We start from the raw sequence: 21,502 nt of genomic DNA on the forward strand, positions 1-21,502 counted from the left end.
AGTTAAAAGGCTTCTGTAAAACTTTGGTTAGAAAATAAATTGGGGATCTTGAGAGGTACACCATACTTTAATGCTTGTCTCTATGATGAATTTTTAAATAAGTTATTTAAAGTTTGTTTTCCCAATCTTAAATCCTGGTTTCATTCGCGTTTTGTGAGAAAACGTCTAATTGAACGGAAAAAGGGCAAGAAATCGCTTTTATAGGAAATATAATAAACTTTCATTCTATAAGAACAGTTTTGGTATTCAAAATATAATAAAAACTTTATTTTCTTATTTTAAACTCAAAATTTTCTTGCATTCCGCCACTCATTTTCTGATAAACAAGTTATTCTTCAAATACCTCTCATGAAAAATTTTGAGTGTTTTTTTTTCACCCCAATTTTTATTTTACTATTGTTTTAATTATTTTTCCAAAATGTCTATATTCTTTTATTTTAATCAAAATTTTTAACATGTAATTATTTCCAATTCCTGTCTTATTTTTATGTCTTCCAATTTCTATATAAATTCCTTAGAATATTTTACAACAGTTCAGAATATCCAATATCTGCATAATCATATAAGCAAAACCAAGTTACAGGAAAAAGATAAATAACTCGTATGGTCTCGTTACAATAATTTATAGTTAAAATTTTTATTGCAGTGTCTAGTATTTTTCTATCTTCATTATATTTCCAGAGGGGCAGTATACGCCGACGCAGGTAAATTCAACCGATGCATTGAACTATGGAACTATGCTCTAGATATGCAACAATCAATGCTGGAAAGATTGAATCCGATGACACAAAGTAGTCTTTTCAGTTTTACGGAATTGTTCTCTTTTATGATGTGTGAAGAAGGTAAACATAGAGGAACAAGAGGCAGAGTTGTTCCATCTGTAGACGTAATTGAAATTTTGAGGGTGTTTAAAAAGGCTGTTAGAGAAGTGGAATTAGGTAATATCTTTGAGAACAAAATAATTTACCCATTAATGAAAAAAATTTGCTTGATTAATTTTGAATAATTTCAAAAACCAATGCGACAGACTCTTTTTTAAATACCAGTATAATATTTTATATGAATAATAAACTCTAAAAAAAGTTAACTGATTCGGGAACAGCACCATTTGTATGTATAGTTCATCATTGAAAATAATCTTATTGTATAGAAGTCATAGGAAACTTCCATACAAGGTGAGTCAACTGTTTTTGTACAGATTCTAACGAGCAAATGGTGATAATTTGAATTTTTTTCTCCTAGCAACACGAACAAATAGTTCCTACAATTTGCAAAAACGATCTATATAAAGATACCTACTGGGCTATATGCATTTTTTTCATAGTTCAGATAGATAAGCAATTTTAAAATAACATCAAATACAGTTATGCGTTCAAAAATACGTTTCAAGTAAATGCGGGGAGTCATCTAATTTTTTTCGTCAAAAGAAATTAAAAAAAAAATTATGAAATATTGGTGTTATCTGTGAAATCTGTTGACTAATTTACTGGCTAAAAGACTTATTAGTTCAAGGATTAAATCATGAAGTTCACATGGTTCACAACTTATTTTTAGATACTGGCTATTTTCAACAACAACAACTGTTTAAATCCCCTTTGTTTGTCGTCTTCTAGTATTAAGTTTATTAGATAAATTCCCAAAGATAAAATAAAAACTTAAATTCATTTATAATTTCTCAAGCACTATTCTTTAATAACTTTAAATTAATTTCCAAATCTCAAAAAAAGTGAGGATTTCATCTATCTATGGAAACTTGCGTTGTGGTTGAGTTTCAAAGACGAATTAACGGTTTTTGAAAGAAAAGATTAAAATTAATTGCTTGATAAAATTAATTATTTCACAATAAAACCAACTAAACAAATTATAAATAAAATTTTAATTGAAAGCTACAGTGACTCGCAGTACAAGAAGCAATCAATTCTCACAAATTTTGTAATAAAAACCTTCCCATTTGGAGTAATAAAAAAAATATAGTTTATTTTCTTGTGTTGTATCTCACAGATTTAAATAATGTATTAGTAGTATAAATAGAAAATACTTTACTTAAATGTGTCCTAAAGAGTGAAAAATCAAGTTAAAACTTGAATGCTAGTTAAGCGTATTGCTGAAAACAGAGTTAAGAGAAAATTTGAAAACTTAAGAATATTGTGTACCTGGTGTCTAGGAGGTATCATGCTACTTATAAGATCATACTACTTCAAGAAAGTTTTGAAAAAAGTATTACTAGTATTCCACTAGTGGGCGTACATCATAATAACACATACTTTTCATTTTTCTATTATAAATGTAAAAATTTTAGTATAATTCATTCTACTAATCACAATCTTTGAATCATTTGATGTGAATTTGCTCCAGTCCAACAGACCCATTATTGTTTTATCAATTATATCTAAACTTCTTAAAAAACACCTAATAAACTGAATGAGTCCCATTTTAAATGAAATTCAGCATCACCAATTTGGTATCCGCCATTCACATTCTACTATCCAGCAATGCCACAGAATTGTACATAAGATCAACAGATACCTCGAAGAAAAGAAAATATGGTCCATCTGTATTCCTTAATATAAGTCAATCCTTTGGTAAGGTGTGGCACGAAAGCCTCCTTTTCAAAATAAAACAATATATTCCATCTAACTTCAAATTAAGTTTTACTTAATAAGTAGACAATTCAAAACCAGAATCAATAAGACCTGATCAAATCTGAGGTACCATAAAACAGCGTTCTGGAGTCATTATTTTATTTTTTATTATATATATCAGATCTTCCTACGACAGAAAATACTGTATTTGCAGTTATTTTATCCAGTTACAAAGGTCCAGCAACTGAGATAGCAGCTCACTTCTAACACCACTTAAACCTTTTAGAAGATCGGACGAGGAAAATAAAAATAAATGAACTCAACATTAAATATATGAAAGGATGTCCATAAATCACTCCCAATAACGTAAATTTTGCTACCAAATCGAGTATTTCTTTCTTTCAGAGGTCCCAATCCAAAATACTTAATGCAATAGTGAATGCACCTTGGTGTGTTTCTAATGATACTACTCACAAAGATCATGGCATATCTTACATCACAGAAGAAATCCAGAAGCATAGTACCAAATTTCGTGAACGACTAGAGAAAGACGATTCTCTATAGATCTTAAATGAAATATAGACGTCCCTTCACCGGAATAAGTCTTATCGTACCATTGATGAATTTGGAAATACTGAATTCTACGCCAGTCAATTAGCTTATAGAATACCTTTTGACTGTAATTGCTGATTTTGTACAAATTAAAAAAATTCCTTTTAAGTTATATTTTAGAAATTATTCTGAACTCCAACTCTTTACAGTATTTTTTTTCCTAATTTTATCTTAACTCTGTTTCAATCAACTTTTGACGCTATGACACGCCAGTGTTCACAGTTTTGATGCAGTTTTTACTTTTCAGTTTCTTTTATCTTTTCATACAAATCACTGTCGTGCTTAAATAACTTATTACGTTAATTACTTTTATGTTTCAGGAAATTTAACCATAGAAAGATTGTCTAGTTGCAAAGGAGATTTGAATTATCTAACTAGAGTAATGGTTATTACTCTTCATTTAGCGTGTTTGTTGACTAAACTTTTAGATCACCGTACCAGCAGCGAAGAAGTTACCAGGAACATTTATCAAGTGATATACCAATTGGTCAAATTGAAAATTAGAGCTAGATCTGGAAGAACCATATTACATTTAGCTTGTTGTAAAGAAGTTGCAATTTTGGGAAGATATCCCGCTTGTCAATTCCCATCATCACATCTGGCCGAGGTAAATTGCTTAAAGTATTGTTTATAATAATTCCAAATGTATATGAAAATGTACATTATTCTTAATGAATATTACCTATAATTACTTTTAGTTGGAATATTAAAAATGTTTATATGTTGCGCATATTATTGAAATTTAATTCTTTGTATATTACAAAATATTTATTGCACAACTTTGAAAAAATTGGTTTGCATGAGAAAAAAAAATATTTCTGTCTACTATTCCACTAGTTCATAATAAGTCAAGAATATTTTTCTATAATTAATGCAAAATTTAAATATTCCTAATCTTCGATATTTTTTTATTGCACCTGACCTTTTTCACTTTGTAAAATAACTATTAGTGGTTGGTGGAAAAGTACCTCAATAAGTTTATAATTCAAGTCTATTATCAAGCAAAACGAAAACATATTTACACAAAGTGGCAAAGTGCACGTGACCAGGATTGAAAACGCCAAAGCCGAGCATGTAACAGGACCACACTTAAGAAATCATTTGCAGTTTCATACAGCAGAGTGATAATATAAATCTTAAATAATTATGCACAATAAAAAAATATACAATGTAAACGAGAAGTTTGGAATATATACAAAGTGAATGGCCAAAATATGGAACATATTCATTTAAAAATTTAAAAATATGTGTATTGAAACATTAGAATAAAATCTTCATTTTTTACCTCAATAAACACATTTTCTTATTCCCCATCAGATGACATTGAGCTTCCACTGTCGTCAACATTTATAATAAGTGGCTCAACTTGCACATCAATGACAATGTTTATATTCCATATTTGGATTTCAACCTTTTCCTTGGCATACTAAATATACTTTTTCTGCTCATCAGGTGTAATTCTTTGAATATCTTCATGAAAAATTTGAATGTTTTATTTTTTGCTGCATCATATTGTTTCATATCTGCCCAGATCAACTGAATGGAATTGAGTTTACAACGGTAGGGCGGTAAACATAAAATGGTTTTATTTTGTTTTTGGCCATTTAATCAATAATGTTTGAGTTATACTTATTTTTATGCTCTTTGACAATTTCTAAAATCTCTGCCTTAACCATCGTTTCACCAAAATCGATATTTTTGGTAGTAAGCCATTCTTGATTACCTGCTTTTCTTGTTGCCATTGTTGGAATTTTCTCAAGTTTTCTCGTGTGATACGAAGCATTGTCTAATATGACAACACAGTACTCGTCAAGCTTTGGTAGAGTTTTCAAAAATCAATTTTCGAAAGTTCATTAGTTTATCACATTATCTACCTTTAGCGATTCTAGAATCTTTAGGTGAATTATCAGATCCCCTAACTTTTGTCTGTCACTGTCACTAACTGTCACTGAAAATGCCTATATCCATAAACACATTTAAAAGTGAAAATAGAACCCTATTTTTAGCCCTTTGGGAGTATGTACTTATGAATTATTGTTTGAAGCAACTTTCCCTTTTCTACAAAAAATGTTTATTGCAAGAAATAACATAAAAAAATAATAATAGTTGATTACCAAAATTTATATTTAAGAGGAGGATGCTGCCAAGACGTTTCATTCTTTAGTTCATTATGATTGTATTTTTATTTTTTTTCTATATTCATTTTTCCAGTAAACTTGAAACAATATAATATTTTTGACTTTTTAAAGGATAGAATCACAAGCCTAAACTTTACATTATCAAAATTGAGGATTGTACCTGTCATTCAAAGTTAGAGATCACGTTTTCATGTTGAAGGAAGTCAATTTTAAATTATTTTGCAATATACGGTAACTGAAACAATGAATTCATTTAATTTGGAGTTTACACACTGTTTACGAAGCTTGCCCCTTATAGCCATAAGCCAAATATTGAGAATTTTGCAGAATTTTCCCTTATCTTGGCAAACATTAGTCTAAAAAAATTTACAGTAAAAGAAGACCTGTTCACTATTGTTTCTGTTTGAGGAAAGACACCACTCTATATTAAAAGTGATGAAACTAAATTTCCTAGTGTTTATTGGATTTCACATTTTTTTAAGTAAATTCCTCTTATTCGCATTTGTAATTATTTTTCAAAGAGGAGCAGTTCTAATGATATTTTAAAAGTTCTGTCGAATTTCTAATATTTAGTACCTAGGTAAGCTATTTATCTTACTTTTTTATTTGGTATTACAGGTATTACTTAAAGTAGGCGCCGATCCTAATATAAAAGACGACGATGGGAACACTCCTCTCCATTTAACTGCTATGACGAAACCTTGTCCGTCATCAGTAGTTCAAGTGTTACTCGCTAACGGTGCCCACATCGATACCGTGAACAACGCAGGTGAAACCTTCGTTGATCTTCTGAAAGGTCAACCTGTGCATCAATTAGTTAATACGGCTAAATATACGAGACTGAGTTGCGCAGCAGCGCGAGTGATAAGACAGTTCAAAATACCATATAGAGGTAATGTACCTCCTAAATTAGAGTCCTTTATAGCGTGCCACTGATTTCAATAAATTTGATTGTGATTTATGTAAGTTTTTCCTTTTTTTAAATGTTTGTAACATGCGAATTTTATTTGATTTAAGATTCTTTGTATTTGTAAAATGACATTTTGTTGTTTAAAAACCAAACGCGATTTCAGAAAAAATGCAGAATATGAATAATGCTTGTTTATTATTATTGTTTAGAGAAAAAATAATTAAATCAGAGTTAATTTTTTCCTATCATATTTTTTTCACATTTCAACTAAATAAGTGATTTAGGAAATAAGTTATTACTGTCATTAAATAAGTTTAGTGTTCAAATGTCACCTAAACATATTTTTATAATACTAATAATAATTGCTCTCGATTTTTCTCCGGCCGTTCTCGACTCTCTATTATAATTATTATAATAATTATAATTATTATAATTATTTTTTTTTCTTATGAGAAAACATTGAAATTTGGTTCTCATTGAGATTTTGAACTGTTCTCCCATGCTCTTTCTTGAGATGGAAATCGTGGATCTTGGACATTAACCATCCTCTCGAGGGATTTTGCCATATACAAGATTTCTTTCGAATTAAATAAGTACCTTGGAAGGTTCTTAGAAAAGGGTTTTGGTGTGTCATAAGCCGGTTGTTAAAAGTCACCTTTTTACCTATTAGACTGGTCTCGCCTCTCATTTCCCTGGACACGAGAGTATCTAGGGACTCTAACAAAATTGACATAATTATTCGTCGATTGCTTTTGAAGCTGCTCTATCTAATTTTGTACCACCTTACGAGGTAACAACTGCGAACTCGAGAGCTTTCCTATTGTCACGGCAGATATAATTGTGTATGTTCTATATTTTGCAAATTGCATTTATCTTTTCTTGGAAGATTGTGGCTATGAGACCGAGCCTTGGAGTCTCCTCTATTTTTGGTCCATCGCTACAAAAAGGTTCTTTTGTTCTTAATTGTGTAACTGACCCATCTGTGTACCAAACGGGTCCTTTTGGGCTTAGGAAATTAGGAGAGTCATATTCCTAGTACGACCTCTCAGGACAGATGACTTAAATTTGGTTTTGAAATTTTGGGGACGACGGTCGCACCCTATGGCTTGTATCTTATTTCTTATTATTTTAGGACTTTGACCAGAAGCCTTATCCATTCAACCACAAATTGTCAATAATCACCGTCCATATAACGGGAGAGGACACTCCACCTTATGAGTTTCCTTTTTTCACATGGGCCGCAAGTTCAGTAGTTACCAACTTCCATCTTAAGACTTGAGGGGTTTAGTTCTAAGGGCGCCCAGCTCTTTACTCCACCAGGTCATTTGTTCTTACAAACTCTACTGTTAAGAGGGCAGTCAGCTTCATAGGCTTGCATGATTGCGTCTTGCACTCTGAAGACGCCCCAGTCCCTGAATGGATTACTCTTTAGGAGAAGGTAATTTGACATTGGCTAAAGATTGTGTCCTCGGAACAAACCTGTCAGATAGAGACTACTTTCGACAGCCCAAGGTTAGATTGTTAACCTCCTGTCTTCAAGGGGGGCCCTAGATTATTGCTTGAAACGTATTCGAGAAGAGTCGATGTTATTTATGGGATTTATTGGTATGGGAGCTGCAGTAATTAATTAAGACCTTTACCTTTTCTGGGTGGGACCTCTTCATGATCATAAGGGAAATAATCAGGTGATACCATTTGTCTGGTTTTTGTCCCTTCGACAAAGAACCACTACAACTGCGAGGTCTCTGGTACACAGTTGGCAGATCTTGATCAGCCGCAGTTTCCTTTTGATGAACAAGCTGGCTCTTGGTCCAAAAGATGAATTGTCTTGAAAAATTTGTCTATATTTGACTTCTAACCTGACTCTGACTAGTCAGACATTAATTAAGTGCTCATGTATTAGATATATATTCGTCTGCAACCTTAATAGGCTTCTACTATAGACACCTGAGGCGGACTTGGCAGTGTTGCAAGTTGATCTGCGAGGAATAGATTGACTTTGTATTTTGTGAGGCAACTATCGTTTTTTGGGACAGTTGTGGGAATATGAGGACCCAATGACCGTGTTACTGGCCATTTGTGGATATACCCTTACCATTTTTCCCTGGTGGGGGGTATAAATGAGGAAGATCCGGCCGTGTAACGAAGTCAGGGCAGATTGAGTTCTTTTCATAATTCCCACCAGAGCCTCCTTGATCGCTTGTGTGGCGGAAGAGAACTTTATCTCGAATGAGACTCGGGGCTCAGCATCTTTATAAGTCTCCTGTGTAAAATACCTGGAAGGATCCTTATCCTTATCCTTCGGAGTCTCAGATGGAGTTAGTTCGTGCCAGTGCTTTTATAATCCTGGTGCGATTTTTACGCCAGTCGGACTTCCTGTGGCCACTGTAGTCTAAGTTCTGACTAGAAAGGCACGTATTATTTGGAAGGGGGGCTGAGCCTCACTTAACTTCTCTCTGGTCCCCTTATCTGCCACCTGAGACACACCCGATCGGCACTCAACCATGTTAATCGCACTCGTTTTCAGAATTAGAGCCACCTCGGGATAAAAAAACGTATTAAGAAAATATATTCTTCGATACTAGGTCCAATTAGAAAACCAACAATTTTTCTAATAATAATTACAAAAATTTCAAGGGTTTAAAATGAGAATATGTGGAGTTCGACTAAACTGTCACTGGTAAATTCAAAAATGATAATTATCAAATGTTGTATTGAACAATAAATAAATCATTACCATTATACATATTTTTTTTATTTTATAGTGGATAACAAATATTGATAAATATTCATTCTTGTATTTTTTTCTGAAATATTGGTTGATTATTTATAATTGCACCAACAGTTGATATTTACAGTGGTTTATTTGATGAAGACTCTCCTATAATTGTCCTTTTAAACTTGTGACTAGACATATAAAAATAATTTGAAATCAGAATGGCCATGTTTTGTATTTTGTTACAAGGACTATGAAGTTAAAGTGCATATAACTGTTAAATAGAGCAAGGTTCAGAATTTCTTAGTTTCTAGGCTATTTGAATGTTTCAGTGAAATGTATATTTTGCTGTTTTTTGAGCAAGAGTTTCAACATATATATTATTGTTTAGAAGTTTCATTATTGAAACAGAAAAATAAATTTTAATTTGAAATTTTAGGATTGTTTGGGAACAATTGATATTCTTTTATGACAGTACACTTAATGAAGGCTACATTCTAATATAAATGATATCGCATTAAAGTAGAAGTGTAATTGAAGAAAACTTCAAAATCATTATGTTCCTAAAAAAGACATAACTTTGTAAAATAGGAAAAAACTTGAAGTAGACGTTAATAGTGAGTCATACAACTATAACATTTAAAATAATCGTGGGTCCATAAGAAACTTTTCTGCCCTAAAAATTATGCATTCAACCCCCCAAACAAACAGTGACAATCGATATGAAAATTCAAAGACATCACTCTACACCATCTGTGACTCCCAAGGTGGTCCGAATGAACCCCTAGGTGTCAATGGGAGAACTCGACATTGGTTTAAGCAAATTTCCATTGTTGTTTGGGAAAATGGTTGAAATGTAGTAGCAGGTGGTCCATTGAAGTCAGTGATATTTTGAAAGTGATCCACAAGGAAAAAAAGTTTGAATCCTCTAGTCTACACAAGTAACACTAGTAGCAAATTCAAATATCATTGCCACTTAATGAAAAAATAAAAATAAGTTTATTCAATTACATTGAAATTAGCCTTTGTGAATGATCATGTTATCTGTATTTCACTTTTATTAGCCTCAAGGCTAATGAACTGCTCAGAGATTTTCAACTGCAAATTGCTAATATTTGTTTTCGATTTTTTACAATACGCCCTAAAGAAACTAGTGAAGCATTTGAATCGAAAAAATGTGATATAATTGTACTATGTAAAAAAATATGCACAGATATCGGCAAATATTTTTGACTGTCTGTCTGTTGATATTCTTATAAGTAAATTATTAAAAAAAATCGTACAAAAAATACTGAATGTTTAAAGTTTAGAACAATATTAGGTCTCCTTAGAGTTTCTAAAGGTCCTCATATTTTATTTCAAACAATAACGAATCACTGAAAAAATCTTTACTTTTGATGATCTTTGTATTATTGCAAAGTCAAACCTAAAATAGGAGGCTTATATCTCAAATTTAGTAGCAAACTGTAATTTTTTTGTACATGTAATGCAGGAAGCATTTTAAGATCAGACCTCTGATACAGGTTTACATATTATTCATACGATCTAAATTTTAATATTGGTTGTTTTGAAATCAAACTTCAAAACTTTAGCTTAAGACTCTCAAAGAACCCCACGCACTTGGAGACTTAATTGAAATTGTTGAAATTACCACAAATTATCATGATTATTGTAACGTAAATATTCTCAATTCTTCCTCCACGAATCATATATGGGGTCATTTCAGGAAGATTTTCAAGGTAAAATGTGTCCAAGAAAAATCTTTCTTAGAAACTGTTCTTTATTTCCAAAATCATGAGGTAGTATTATTGTTTAAAAATAGGCTAGCCATTAACAGTGACCTTCACTGTGGAGCGTAACTATCTTTTTCAAACAATATTCTTTTTCTGAAAAAATCTATTGATTTTTGTGTATTATATTTTATAAAATATAAAAACACTACCCAGTAGTCTCAACTGTACAAAACGTCTTATGATGTAAAATAAGAATAATTCATTGGTGTATTTATCTATAATTTGTAAGCGACAGAAAATTAGGATAAATAACATATATTGTGTGTTTTGCTCTACAGTGATTTACTCAATTTTGAAAGAAAGAATGAAGCACAGTAAAGGTTATCACCACTATAGTTTAAAAAAATTCCAATCTGTAATCAAAATAATCTGCAAATATTTCTTGTAAAATGGTATTGATGAGCTAAAAAATATAGTTTAAAATACTATTAACAAATTCCACACTGATATATTCTTATATATCAATTTTTTATAAACGTTTGGAAAATATTTGTCATTATTAGTTGAGGTCTTTGACCGGCCACTTTACAGTGATCAGTTTCTTCAAAGCGACTATTATTTACAAATAAATTTGGTAGCTTCTTTTTCCTGTTTGGTTATTACATTTCAAACATGTAATCAAACCATTGTAAATAAAAAAACTAATTCATTACTGTCATAATTCATAGCAACAATGGGGCTTTTACACATGTAACATCAATATGTAAAATTTAAGCAAAAGTTAGAACGTAGCTTCTAAATTTATGTTGTTACTTATTGCCATTTAAATCTAAAGTACTTCATTGTCTTTGTCGAATTTTGTAATCAATATTTAACTAACTTCTAATTAATCTATTCAGTTGAAATTTCACAAAAAATATGAAGAACCAGCGGTTAGATAAAGTCGTGGATGAAAATGCATTATTCAACTTTCTTAAATTTTTTATTTCATTATTATAATTTCAAGCAATCAAACTTATAGTTTTGAAAAGATTCGTGCAATTTTATGAATTTACAAGTTTTATATGATGATTTTTCATACAAAAATTTCAATATGGATTATATCTATTTTAGAACCCAGAGGTCAATTAATTTCTAATGGGGAAAAAATTTAAATCTATTCCTAATCTTTCAGTGGAATTTTCTATTAATTTTGAATTATGTTAATTTAAAAAATACTTTACATCCCTAAAAATTAAAAAATATAACAATTGTGTTGGTGCTGAATTGTAGAGAAATATATAGAAAAAACAGTTTGCTAAACAAATCTTTCAAAATTTGTACATAGGTATATGACGGCCCATTCATAAATTGTCACATATCAAAAGAGGAGAAAGGACTAATGAAGTGTGACATTGTGTTACAATTAGTCTGTCATCGAAACAACAAAAAATAATTTTTAAAGTGCTAAAAAATTCATGGTATGCTAGTAAATCATGTAAAAAAGAATAAAATACGAAAAAATGATTAAAAAACTGAAATAATTTAAAGTTACGTTCAGTAGTGTATTTCTTATTCCTTATGGTTATATTACATACAAATACATCAAGGACAATGCAAATCCGGGAGGAACTTGTTTTATATATATTCTATTATTACAAATGATTAACACAACAATACAATACAAATGTGATTTTATAAGAGATAAATATTTGACAATATCTTTTGTCACTGGACACTTTATTTTGTTATATAACAATGACACCTATTCTGTTTAATTTGTGAATTAATTTAAACATATATTAATATTTTTCAATGATATACAAAATAAATCAAATAAGCAAACTCTGGTTGCTTAGAAAAGGTAATTAAAAATAATCTAAAAAGTATATAGGGTGTCTAATAACTAATGGTTCATATACCTGAAACTAGAGAAATGTGAAATGGAACTAGGTTGATTAATGTGAATAGTAAAGATTTTTTCAGAAATTATTAGTTTAAAAAATGATGGGAACCAAAATTTTAGGAGAATACATTGGTGTTAGTGTTTTATTGAATACATAGCATTCAATCGAATTCTTAGACTAATCAGACTCTGTAGTGTGTTTCTAGTTAAATCTATAGAATCGACATTATATTTGAAAAAAGTTAGTTTAAATTTAGCTAAATGAATGTTAGTATGTTATCAATACACAGAAATATCGTTTGTTTCTAATTTTTTCAAATATTTTTGCTGATAAATATTCTTGATTTTAGGTATTTTTAATTGTAATGACTTTAAATAGATATATCTTCAAATGTTTCTATCTAATTTTGCTATTTATATTTTGATAAACGAAAAATCAAGCGTTATATCTATTTGAAAAGCCATTACAATTCAATGAGACTTCAAATTGAGACAATATATCAGCAATATAATTATTTGTGTGTGTATGTGTGTGCTTATGTATTTTTCTGGAAACAAGCGAACGATGTTTTTGTTTAAGATAGTTTTACTTAAAAAAAGTGTGATTCAATGAGTGCTGAGTATTTACATCTATATTAGCTATATGAATTTTGTTATATATTAAATAAAATATTACAACTATTAACGTTTTTTGTTTGCAATTGATGACTCCGCAGCAAGAATGACGCAGCTCCATAAAAGTCGATTTTGAGAAAATAAAAAAAAACTTTTATACGCCATAGTTTATTAGATACCACTTTTACGTTTTAAACTGCCAAAAGCACGTACCTTAACAATTACAAATACCGAAAATCTTCTAAAAATATAATATTTTAAAGCAAATAAAAAGTTATTTTTTATGGATCTACGTCATTCTTGCACCAAAACTTCAAAAAGTGTGCGTGTCTGCAATAATGAAAGATCTAAAATTACATTTGAACGCAAAATTTGTATATATTTATTACATAAACTTTATTCAATGCTACTCATTAAACAAAAACAATAATAATAAGTCATAGAATCTAATACTATTCAATAGTTTCTTCGTCGTTGGTCATTTCGACGTCACTACCTGTGTTCCCCTGAGCAAAAGTTAATTTTTCATAGTAAGATAGGTCGTTTTTTGGCACGTATTGATTTGCCAGCACCATCACGTTGTCATATTTTACTTTTTTCAATGGCAATTTTTCTTTATACAGTTGATTTGGTGCCGTATTGGTATTTAACGTAGAACGTTGAATATTGAATGTACTATAGATAGGTACATTACAAGACTCGCTGCACTGGATTCCACCGTTTGCTTCATATAAAATCAGTTTGTATTTGTTTATCGCAAATTTCTGTCTAAGCTGGTTGATGACTGTTTTCTTAAAATGTGGCTTTAAATAATTTACAAAGTCAAAAATCATGTTTTGTTCTAGTGGGACCACTTCAAAGTTTCTGCTGCATTTGCCATAATGTGTCATATATTCTTGAGGAGTAAATATTCGTTCGATTTTTCTTAATGCTTTTTCTACAACCCCAAATGACCTGTCACATGGCCAGCTTCAGGATATCGATGAAGAATCGACTGAAACTGTTTAGTTTGGGCCAAAGTGAATAGATATTGTACTAGGCTTCCGTTCTTGTTTTGAGCAGAGCAGTTGTCTGAGAAGATGTACAATGTTTTCACATCCTTGGACATTATATTTTTTAAATAATGATCTAGGAAGCTAATGGTTTCATTGGGTGTCTTTTTGCCAGTGGTTTCATCATACATGTAAAAATGCGAAATTCCTGTTTTGGCTGAATAAATGCAGAAATTAAAAACCCATAACTGCCTAAGATAAAATGCATCTCCTGAGGGGACTTTAGGTAAAGGTGCATTCTGTTGATGATCAAAGCAGAGTACTCCTACCTCGGGATTATTTTTAGCTTCTTCTGTTTTTTCTTTGAGTGCATCAAAGAATACTTGAGCTCTGCTTACATGGAGCTGTTTAGAAGTTTTAATTTGGTTTAATTCTTCATGGGGTAAGGGTAGCTTAAGTTTATTTTCATATTCGTCGCAAGTCTTGCAAGTGTCGGACCGTGGGCTGCCAAACGAAATATTAAAATTAGCCTTGAAATATCTAAAGTAGAAGTGGTAAGTCACTTTCGGACGGAAAAGATGTTTTTTATCTTTTAGGCCATATATATCAAACATATCTTTTTCATATTTTTCTAGATATAATTCATACAGCTCCTTGACATTTAATTCCGGTGAAAGATACATTTTATTATTATTTTTTTGACGACTGTAATGAGACGATCTCTTGGGAAAATTGCGAATATGGCTATCTACTTGCTCAACGATTTCTGGGGGGATCATGTTGGGTCTAGTGTGATGCTTTCCACGACCATCCTTAGGAGATGTGATAGCGTCGTTAGATTTTAAAAAAGCTGACAAGCGATCAATTCTTTTAGATGATATACCATGAACCGCACCAAATGCTTTTTTGCATACTCGGTGGGATTTTGAACCAATACCAATCTGGAATTTAAAAAAATGGATTATTTTAGAAAATAAATTGAAAGGTTAGTAAGTACTTACCATATATTTATGGGAAACGTTTCGTTGCCGACCATTTCCTGTCTTAGGACGTTTTCTGGTTACTTCTGACGTACTTATTAGGCCTACAAGGTAAGTATCCTGCATTACTTTCTCGCCAATTTCATTAAATTTATTTAAGATCTGCGTTCTCTCCTGTTCATTAAAGTTTTCGAAACATTTAAATTTCCATTTACAGTCTTCGCCAACCACTCTAGGACCGACCATTTTGTTCATACTATTAAGATGTCTTGCTCCAGTAGCCAAAAGTTTCTTTTTCTTATTTCGAACCCACTGCGATTCATTTACAGACTTCCTGTTTGTTTTTCTAACCTCCAAACTATCACTATCACTACTTGATGTGCTACTGTCGGCTGTATCTGCCACATATTCATCACTGGAACCACCACTAAAAGGTTCAGGTTCACTGTCCAATTCCTCTAACATATTACACTTGTTATAAACTCAAAAATAACAATTAAGAATATTATAGCAAAGGTAGAAAACTAACGCAAACAGTTAAACTACTAAAATATCTAATAAACGTCAAAACAAAATGCGATGGGGCAAGAGCGACGTAGCTCCGGAGCTACGTTTTTCTTGCTCCAAACACAGTATGACGCATCTCCATTATTACATGCTTTAGCATACCCAATCACCATAGCTGCGTCGATCTTGCACCAAACGATAGCTAATATTTTGATCATTGTAAACAGCGCATAACCCCGATTTTCGTTAAAACTGGAGCTGCGTCGTTCTTGCTGCAAAGTCCTCAATTGGAGGAATAGTTAAGGTGACATGGGTTGGAAAAAAGCAATAATGAACGCCGTTGTCTTTTAGCAAGTAAGAGGAGCTTTGGTTTTAATATCCAGGCGCTTAGCTTTATTCAAAGCTTCTTTTTTGGTTTTTACGTTTTTAAAAAGAGGCAAGTTTTGGTCTCAGATTTTTCAGTATTGTCAGTAATGCTGATGTTTTGACACCATTACTGAGGTCATACTTGCTAGTATCATAACTTTGTTTACATCTGTTACCTAATCTGCTTGATCACCTTGTAAGTTATTTTTATTAAATTGAAGAAACGAAGCTGTTTAATGGTACTACAGCAACTCTCATAATTGCGACATGAGTTTCAAGAACCAAATAACTGACGATAGCTCCTACATCTTCTCTTTTGTGGCATAACGCCAAAATTTATTTTTGTTTATTATATGACTTTTTAGCAAATTTGTATGAATCATTTTCACCGCAACTGCCACTCTATTCGCATTCGCATTGAGAAATGGACTTTTCATTTTTGCTTCAGGTTCTTCGCAAGTCAGGCAAACGTCTACTGTGACCCACCAAATCTGTAGCTATGATTATCATTAAAATATTTTCTGTACTAGTCATGATCGGTAATGTTCATCTATAGCCGCAATAGCTTCGTTTGGTAAAACATTACCTCGATTACAATCGTTTATCTTCAGGTAGTTTTCCCTCCGATTTAAGGGAGGTAAGCCGAAAAATAGCGTTACTTTTTATGGCATACAAAATGGAGAAAGCGTGACGGCATACTGGAATTTTTTCTTTCAAAATACGTAAACGTACTGTCACGATTTTTCAGTTTTTCCTGTCTTGAACAGCGGCGAGTATTTAATGAGACTCATCAATCATCGTATGGTTTATTTTTCGATCGTTCATTGTAAATTAATTTGAACAACTGCTGTTTTTCTTCAATACTAAACTGCTAAGAGCAGTTTCTTTACAAACAGTCACTATTACTGTGAGAATATGTTGACACTAACCTCCCACTACTTGTATAAGATAGACTAAGAGACGCTGTGACTTCTTTAATTTTTCCTTTTTCCTTTAATAATTTCCACAACGGTGGTGAACCAATATCTCAAACACAACTAAAATGACAGCTAATTGGTTAGCTACTATTTCTTACTTCCGACTAATGGTTTTTGGGGTCCCACGAATTTATTCGAAGTGAATGGTTTTTATTCCTTTCTTCGAACTGACAATGGAATAGAAAATTTAAAAAACTTGACACGTGACAAAGTGGCGTTTATTCCCTTCTTCCAACTGGTGGTTCAATTGTACTTATAGTATAATGAGAACCCTGCAAACGCCCATCAATAAAAAAAGTTTTTGAAAAATCACTAGGTTACACCATCATGCGATATCAGCTCGGTAGTTTAACAGTTCACTCATTATTTATAGTTATTTATTATAACACTTTTAAAATTGGAAAATGTCAAGTACTGTTTTATGATATACTTAATGGAACTGCTATCTCTACTTGTTGGGAGTAAAATATGTTTTCCCTAGTGCAATATATATTATAATGTATTAAAAGTATTTACAATTCCTGTCTTATTATTAATGTTGACTCCATCCAATTTAATCAAATATATGGATTTCTCATTTTTTCTTTATCGCAAATAAAGTAGTAATGCATTTCCAAATAGATGTTGACGAATTTTTATTTTCAGGTTTAATTTTGAGAATATTCTTTTTTTCCTAATAATTATACTTTGTAAAAAATATGATTGATCATACTCTTTTCAAAAGAATAGGGTTACTTATACAGTGGGGCAACGTTCTAAAGAAAAACCGAACGAGATACTATAATAAACCTCAGATGGACTACAAAGAAAAGACAGGTGAATGTACAAAAAAGATTCTATTACCATTAGTAAGGTACAATACAGCTTATTTCTCTACATAATCACCTTGACGATTAAGGCATAAGTCACATCTGTGAACAGACTTTGTAATATCCCCTTCATAAAATTTAGCCGCCAATAATTGGAAGTGAGTTGTGACGATTTCTTTGAACTCCACATCAGTTTGAAAGCGTCGCCCTCCAAGCCACTGCTTCCGTTCAGTGATAGAATATAAATCACTCGGTGCTAGATCGGGTCTGTATGGTAAGTGTTCTAAAATGTCCCTTTAAATTACTGTCATTGGGTTAAACGAGCGTTGTTGGGACGGGCATGGTCGTTGATCAGAACAATTCCAGGAGCCAGCATAAGACGCTAGAGTTGATTGAAATTCACGAAAAATGACTAAAAACACTCATTTTCAGCACGCTGCTATTATTCAAAGGAATCGTCTGAGCCAATCATCTTCATTTACCCTTAAACTACTATCTTTTCCAATATGAATTCCGTCTTGATCATGCAGATAGCTTTAAACAGAAAAATTTCACAGCAAAAGTTGATAAGGCTTAAAAATAAGTTACACCAAAATCTAAGAGGAGTCGACTTTGCTAATTAGACGATTTTAGATGGAATAACTCAATTTCTATAACTTTTGATCCAGGCTGCATAACCTCCACAAGGTCTTGTTGGAGATTTTGTGTACATCATGTGTCACAATCGATTTCAAAAAATCTACTACGATAGCCCTGTTTAGGTGATTGCAATTCAACAGGAAATGGCCGGTGCAAGAGCCTTTGAGTGGGGAAGATGCACAGTCGCCTACTATGCACACCAATCACCTGCTGTATTCCTAGATATCGTATTGTACGGTCAGAGGTTGAAAAAACAACATAATACATCAATTTCAATCTCGAATAACATATTCACTTCGCTGATGCTAGAGATATATCGTAGCAGCAATATATGGGTCCGGATAAATAAAATAAATGTTTCCAAATTAGATAATTTTATTGTGATTTACATAAAAAATGAACAATACATCACCAGACTTGGAAAGTATTGTGCTGAACATTATATAATGAAAAATGTGACTAGAAACAGAAAGTTTTATATAACTTTGGTCTTAAAAATAACATTCAAAAAGATCGCGTTAGTTAAACAGAAAAATCCTTAAAAATATATTTAGTTAAATAGGACTTAAATATACACACTTAAAAATATCTTTGATTATATTAAAGCAAAACTTTTAGTATTAAAATACAGAAATTGATTCGAATACAAACTCGTAGATATTGTAAATATTGATTGTCCAACTTCTAATATGCAGGAACAAAATTTTAATTAACTTATTAATCAAATATTTCATCAACAACTTTGTAGTAGAAGTAGAGAATACAAGAGTATTTTGTTAAATTACTTTTTGAGTAATATTAATTTAAATTTATTTAAATAATCCGACGATATGAGCATATAAGGGCGTGGGATGGTAACGAATGGTGCACTGATATTATTGAAAAGTATTATTTTTTATTTTGAAGGAATTCATAAAAGTAAAACGGAACGAATTCATGAAAGTACAATTGAAGAAATATAATCTCCCAATTTCAACAAGCTGCATAGTTACAAAAATATTTAATAAATTTAGTGGATGGATCAGGCATGTATTCCATGGTCCGCGCCTCATTTTCCATTTATCTCTATCTGTGATTACAAAACAAAAAATTTGTCACATATGGTTTCTCAAATTTCCATATATATTTCAAGCTTTCGAATACCCTATTTTTTGCTTTAGTTTTCCAGTCCTGAATTTCTCTATCTTAGGTCTTCCATCACCTCTGCGTACCATCCTTTCCTTGGTCTTCTTTGTTTTTCTTGTTCCTCCGTGTTCTACATCCATTATTTTTTGGTTGCTCTAAAATCTGGCATTCTCTGTATGTGCTAGCCCTAGCCACTCTATTCTTTTTTCTATTGGATATTATTTTGCTTAGTTCTGTTTCTTCAAATAAATTACGTATTTCATTAATTGTTTTTTAAGGCAGAATTCTCCCTCATTTTTATCCCCTGGTATCCCCTTAGTATTTTCCTTTCCCATATATCAAACTTATCTTCTGCTTTGTTAAGAATCCACGTTGGAACATCTAACCATGAATAATTGATATTCTTAAACATTATTTTCATGATAATCTATAGATACTTTCTTCACCACCAAAAGAGGAAAATGAAAGAATATTTTAATCATTCTATCATCTAAACTTAACGCTCCATCACTGTGATTCTGAATTTCTAACTACAATTTAATCAATAATTGATAATAAAAATACTTCCAAATAAATTGAATTATTTATTAACTTGTTTTTTAGTCAAAATGGTTAGGTGATGAGATTTATTTGCACATTTGCGAAGAAAATGGGTTAGGGATTAAATATAATATTAATTTTTATTATATTTTTGTCTACTGTGAGATAGTTTTTACATCTGGTAAGGTAAGTGTTGCTATTGTTTTAACTATCGATAAATTACAATCCTCCCGATAATCGGACCGTTAAATGCTTGTCTTGGGATTGAAAGTGCTATTTTAGTGGCTAGATGTAAAATTATTATCAAATTTAATCTGAAATATTTGTTTATATGAATGCTTTGGACATTTTTGAAAAAGACATAAAAATCTGTTTTTATACCACACAAATTTATCATCTTATTCATTTATTTGGTGATTTGTATTATATGTGCTCAATTTTATTGCCTAGAATATGAAAAAGAAAATAAGGGTATCTTCTTAATGAAAAAGGCACCATCCTCATTTTTTTCAGATTTTTGGGAATAAACCGTGAAGCAAAAAATTGTTTTCAAACAACACAACTGAAAATTTGATTAAAGATATCTTCAATCTTATGAATAAATATCCAGGTTAAGACAATGTTAACATGCTTATCTTGCTATCCTACAAAGTATTTCTATAAATGAATTTTTTTCATATTGAATATTGTCATTGTTTCGATAATTTTTATTCTACTAAAAAAGATGTTTTCAAGTGTGCATTGAAAAATATTTCTAAACACATAAGTATAAAAAAGCAAACTATAAGATACACATTCTAACAATAATATTTTCTACTAGATATATTTTACTTCAATAGTGAAACATGGCACAAAAAAGTCTTAACAAAAATGTTTATAATCATTCAGTTTTTATTAATTGACATCAAAAATAGAAAACTTACAGAACAGGTTGTAGCTGTTGTGGTTTATTGTACAAAAAATTAAAATAAAAATAATCAAAAAAGTTAACCAAGTTATTTGGAGAATTTTATGGAATAGACTATGGAAACCTCAATGGTATCCATAATTTCGTCATTAATATTTATAAAGGATAATTTATCTACAATATAGATATTTGAGGAAAAATTTTAATATAACTTGGTCAACTCTGCATACATACAGTTGCACAAAAAAATCAATCCCGAGTTGTTATCATACACAATTGAACACACTATTCACTACTAAACTACATTAATGTTCAAAATTCACTGTCTGATTAGCTGCTGACACCTATGGTAAATAGACACTGGAAGTAGTAAATAGTATGTTCAGGAAGAATATCATCAACCGTTCCTGAAATTCCATCTTAACTTAATCATACCTTATTATCTGAATACATACGTGAAACATCAATG

The 21,502-nt window shown here is 31.2% G+C and overlaps 1 protein-coding gene across 1 annotated transcript in view; it reads left to right on the top strand.

Moving 5' to 3' along the window:
* Positions 1–13,257, top strand: part of LOC130450148 (protein fem-1 homolog CG6966) — a 112,225-nt gene extending 98,968 nt beyond the window's left edge. The window contains exons 7-9 of the mRNA XM_056788355.1: positions 682–938; positions 3,515–3,801; positions 5,951–13,257. Of these exons, the coding sequence (XP_056644333.1) occupies positions 682–938; positions 3,515–3,801; positions 5,951–6,268 (862 nt within the window). The 3' untranslated portion in view covers positions 6,269–13,257. The remainder of the gene's footprint in view (positions 1–681; positions 939–3,514; positions 3,802–5,950) is intronic.
* The last annotated feature ends 8,245 nt before the right edge of the window (positions 13,258–21,502 follow it).

This window comes from Diorhabda sublineata, chromosome 11 (genome assembly GCF_026230105.1).
Source record: "Diorhabda sublineata isolate icDioSubl1.1 chromosome 11, icDioSubl1.1, whole genome shotgun sequence".
Lineage (NCBI taxonomy): Eukaryota > Metazoa > Arthropoda > Insecta > Coleoptera > Chrysomelidae > Diorhabda > Diorhabda sublineata.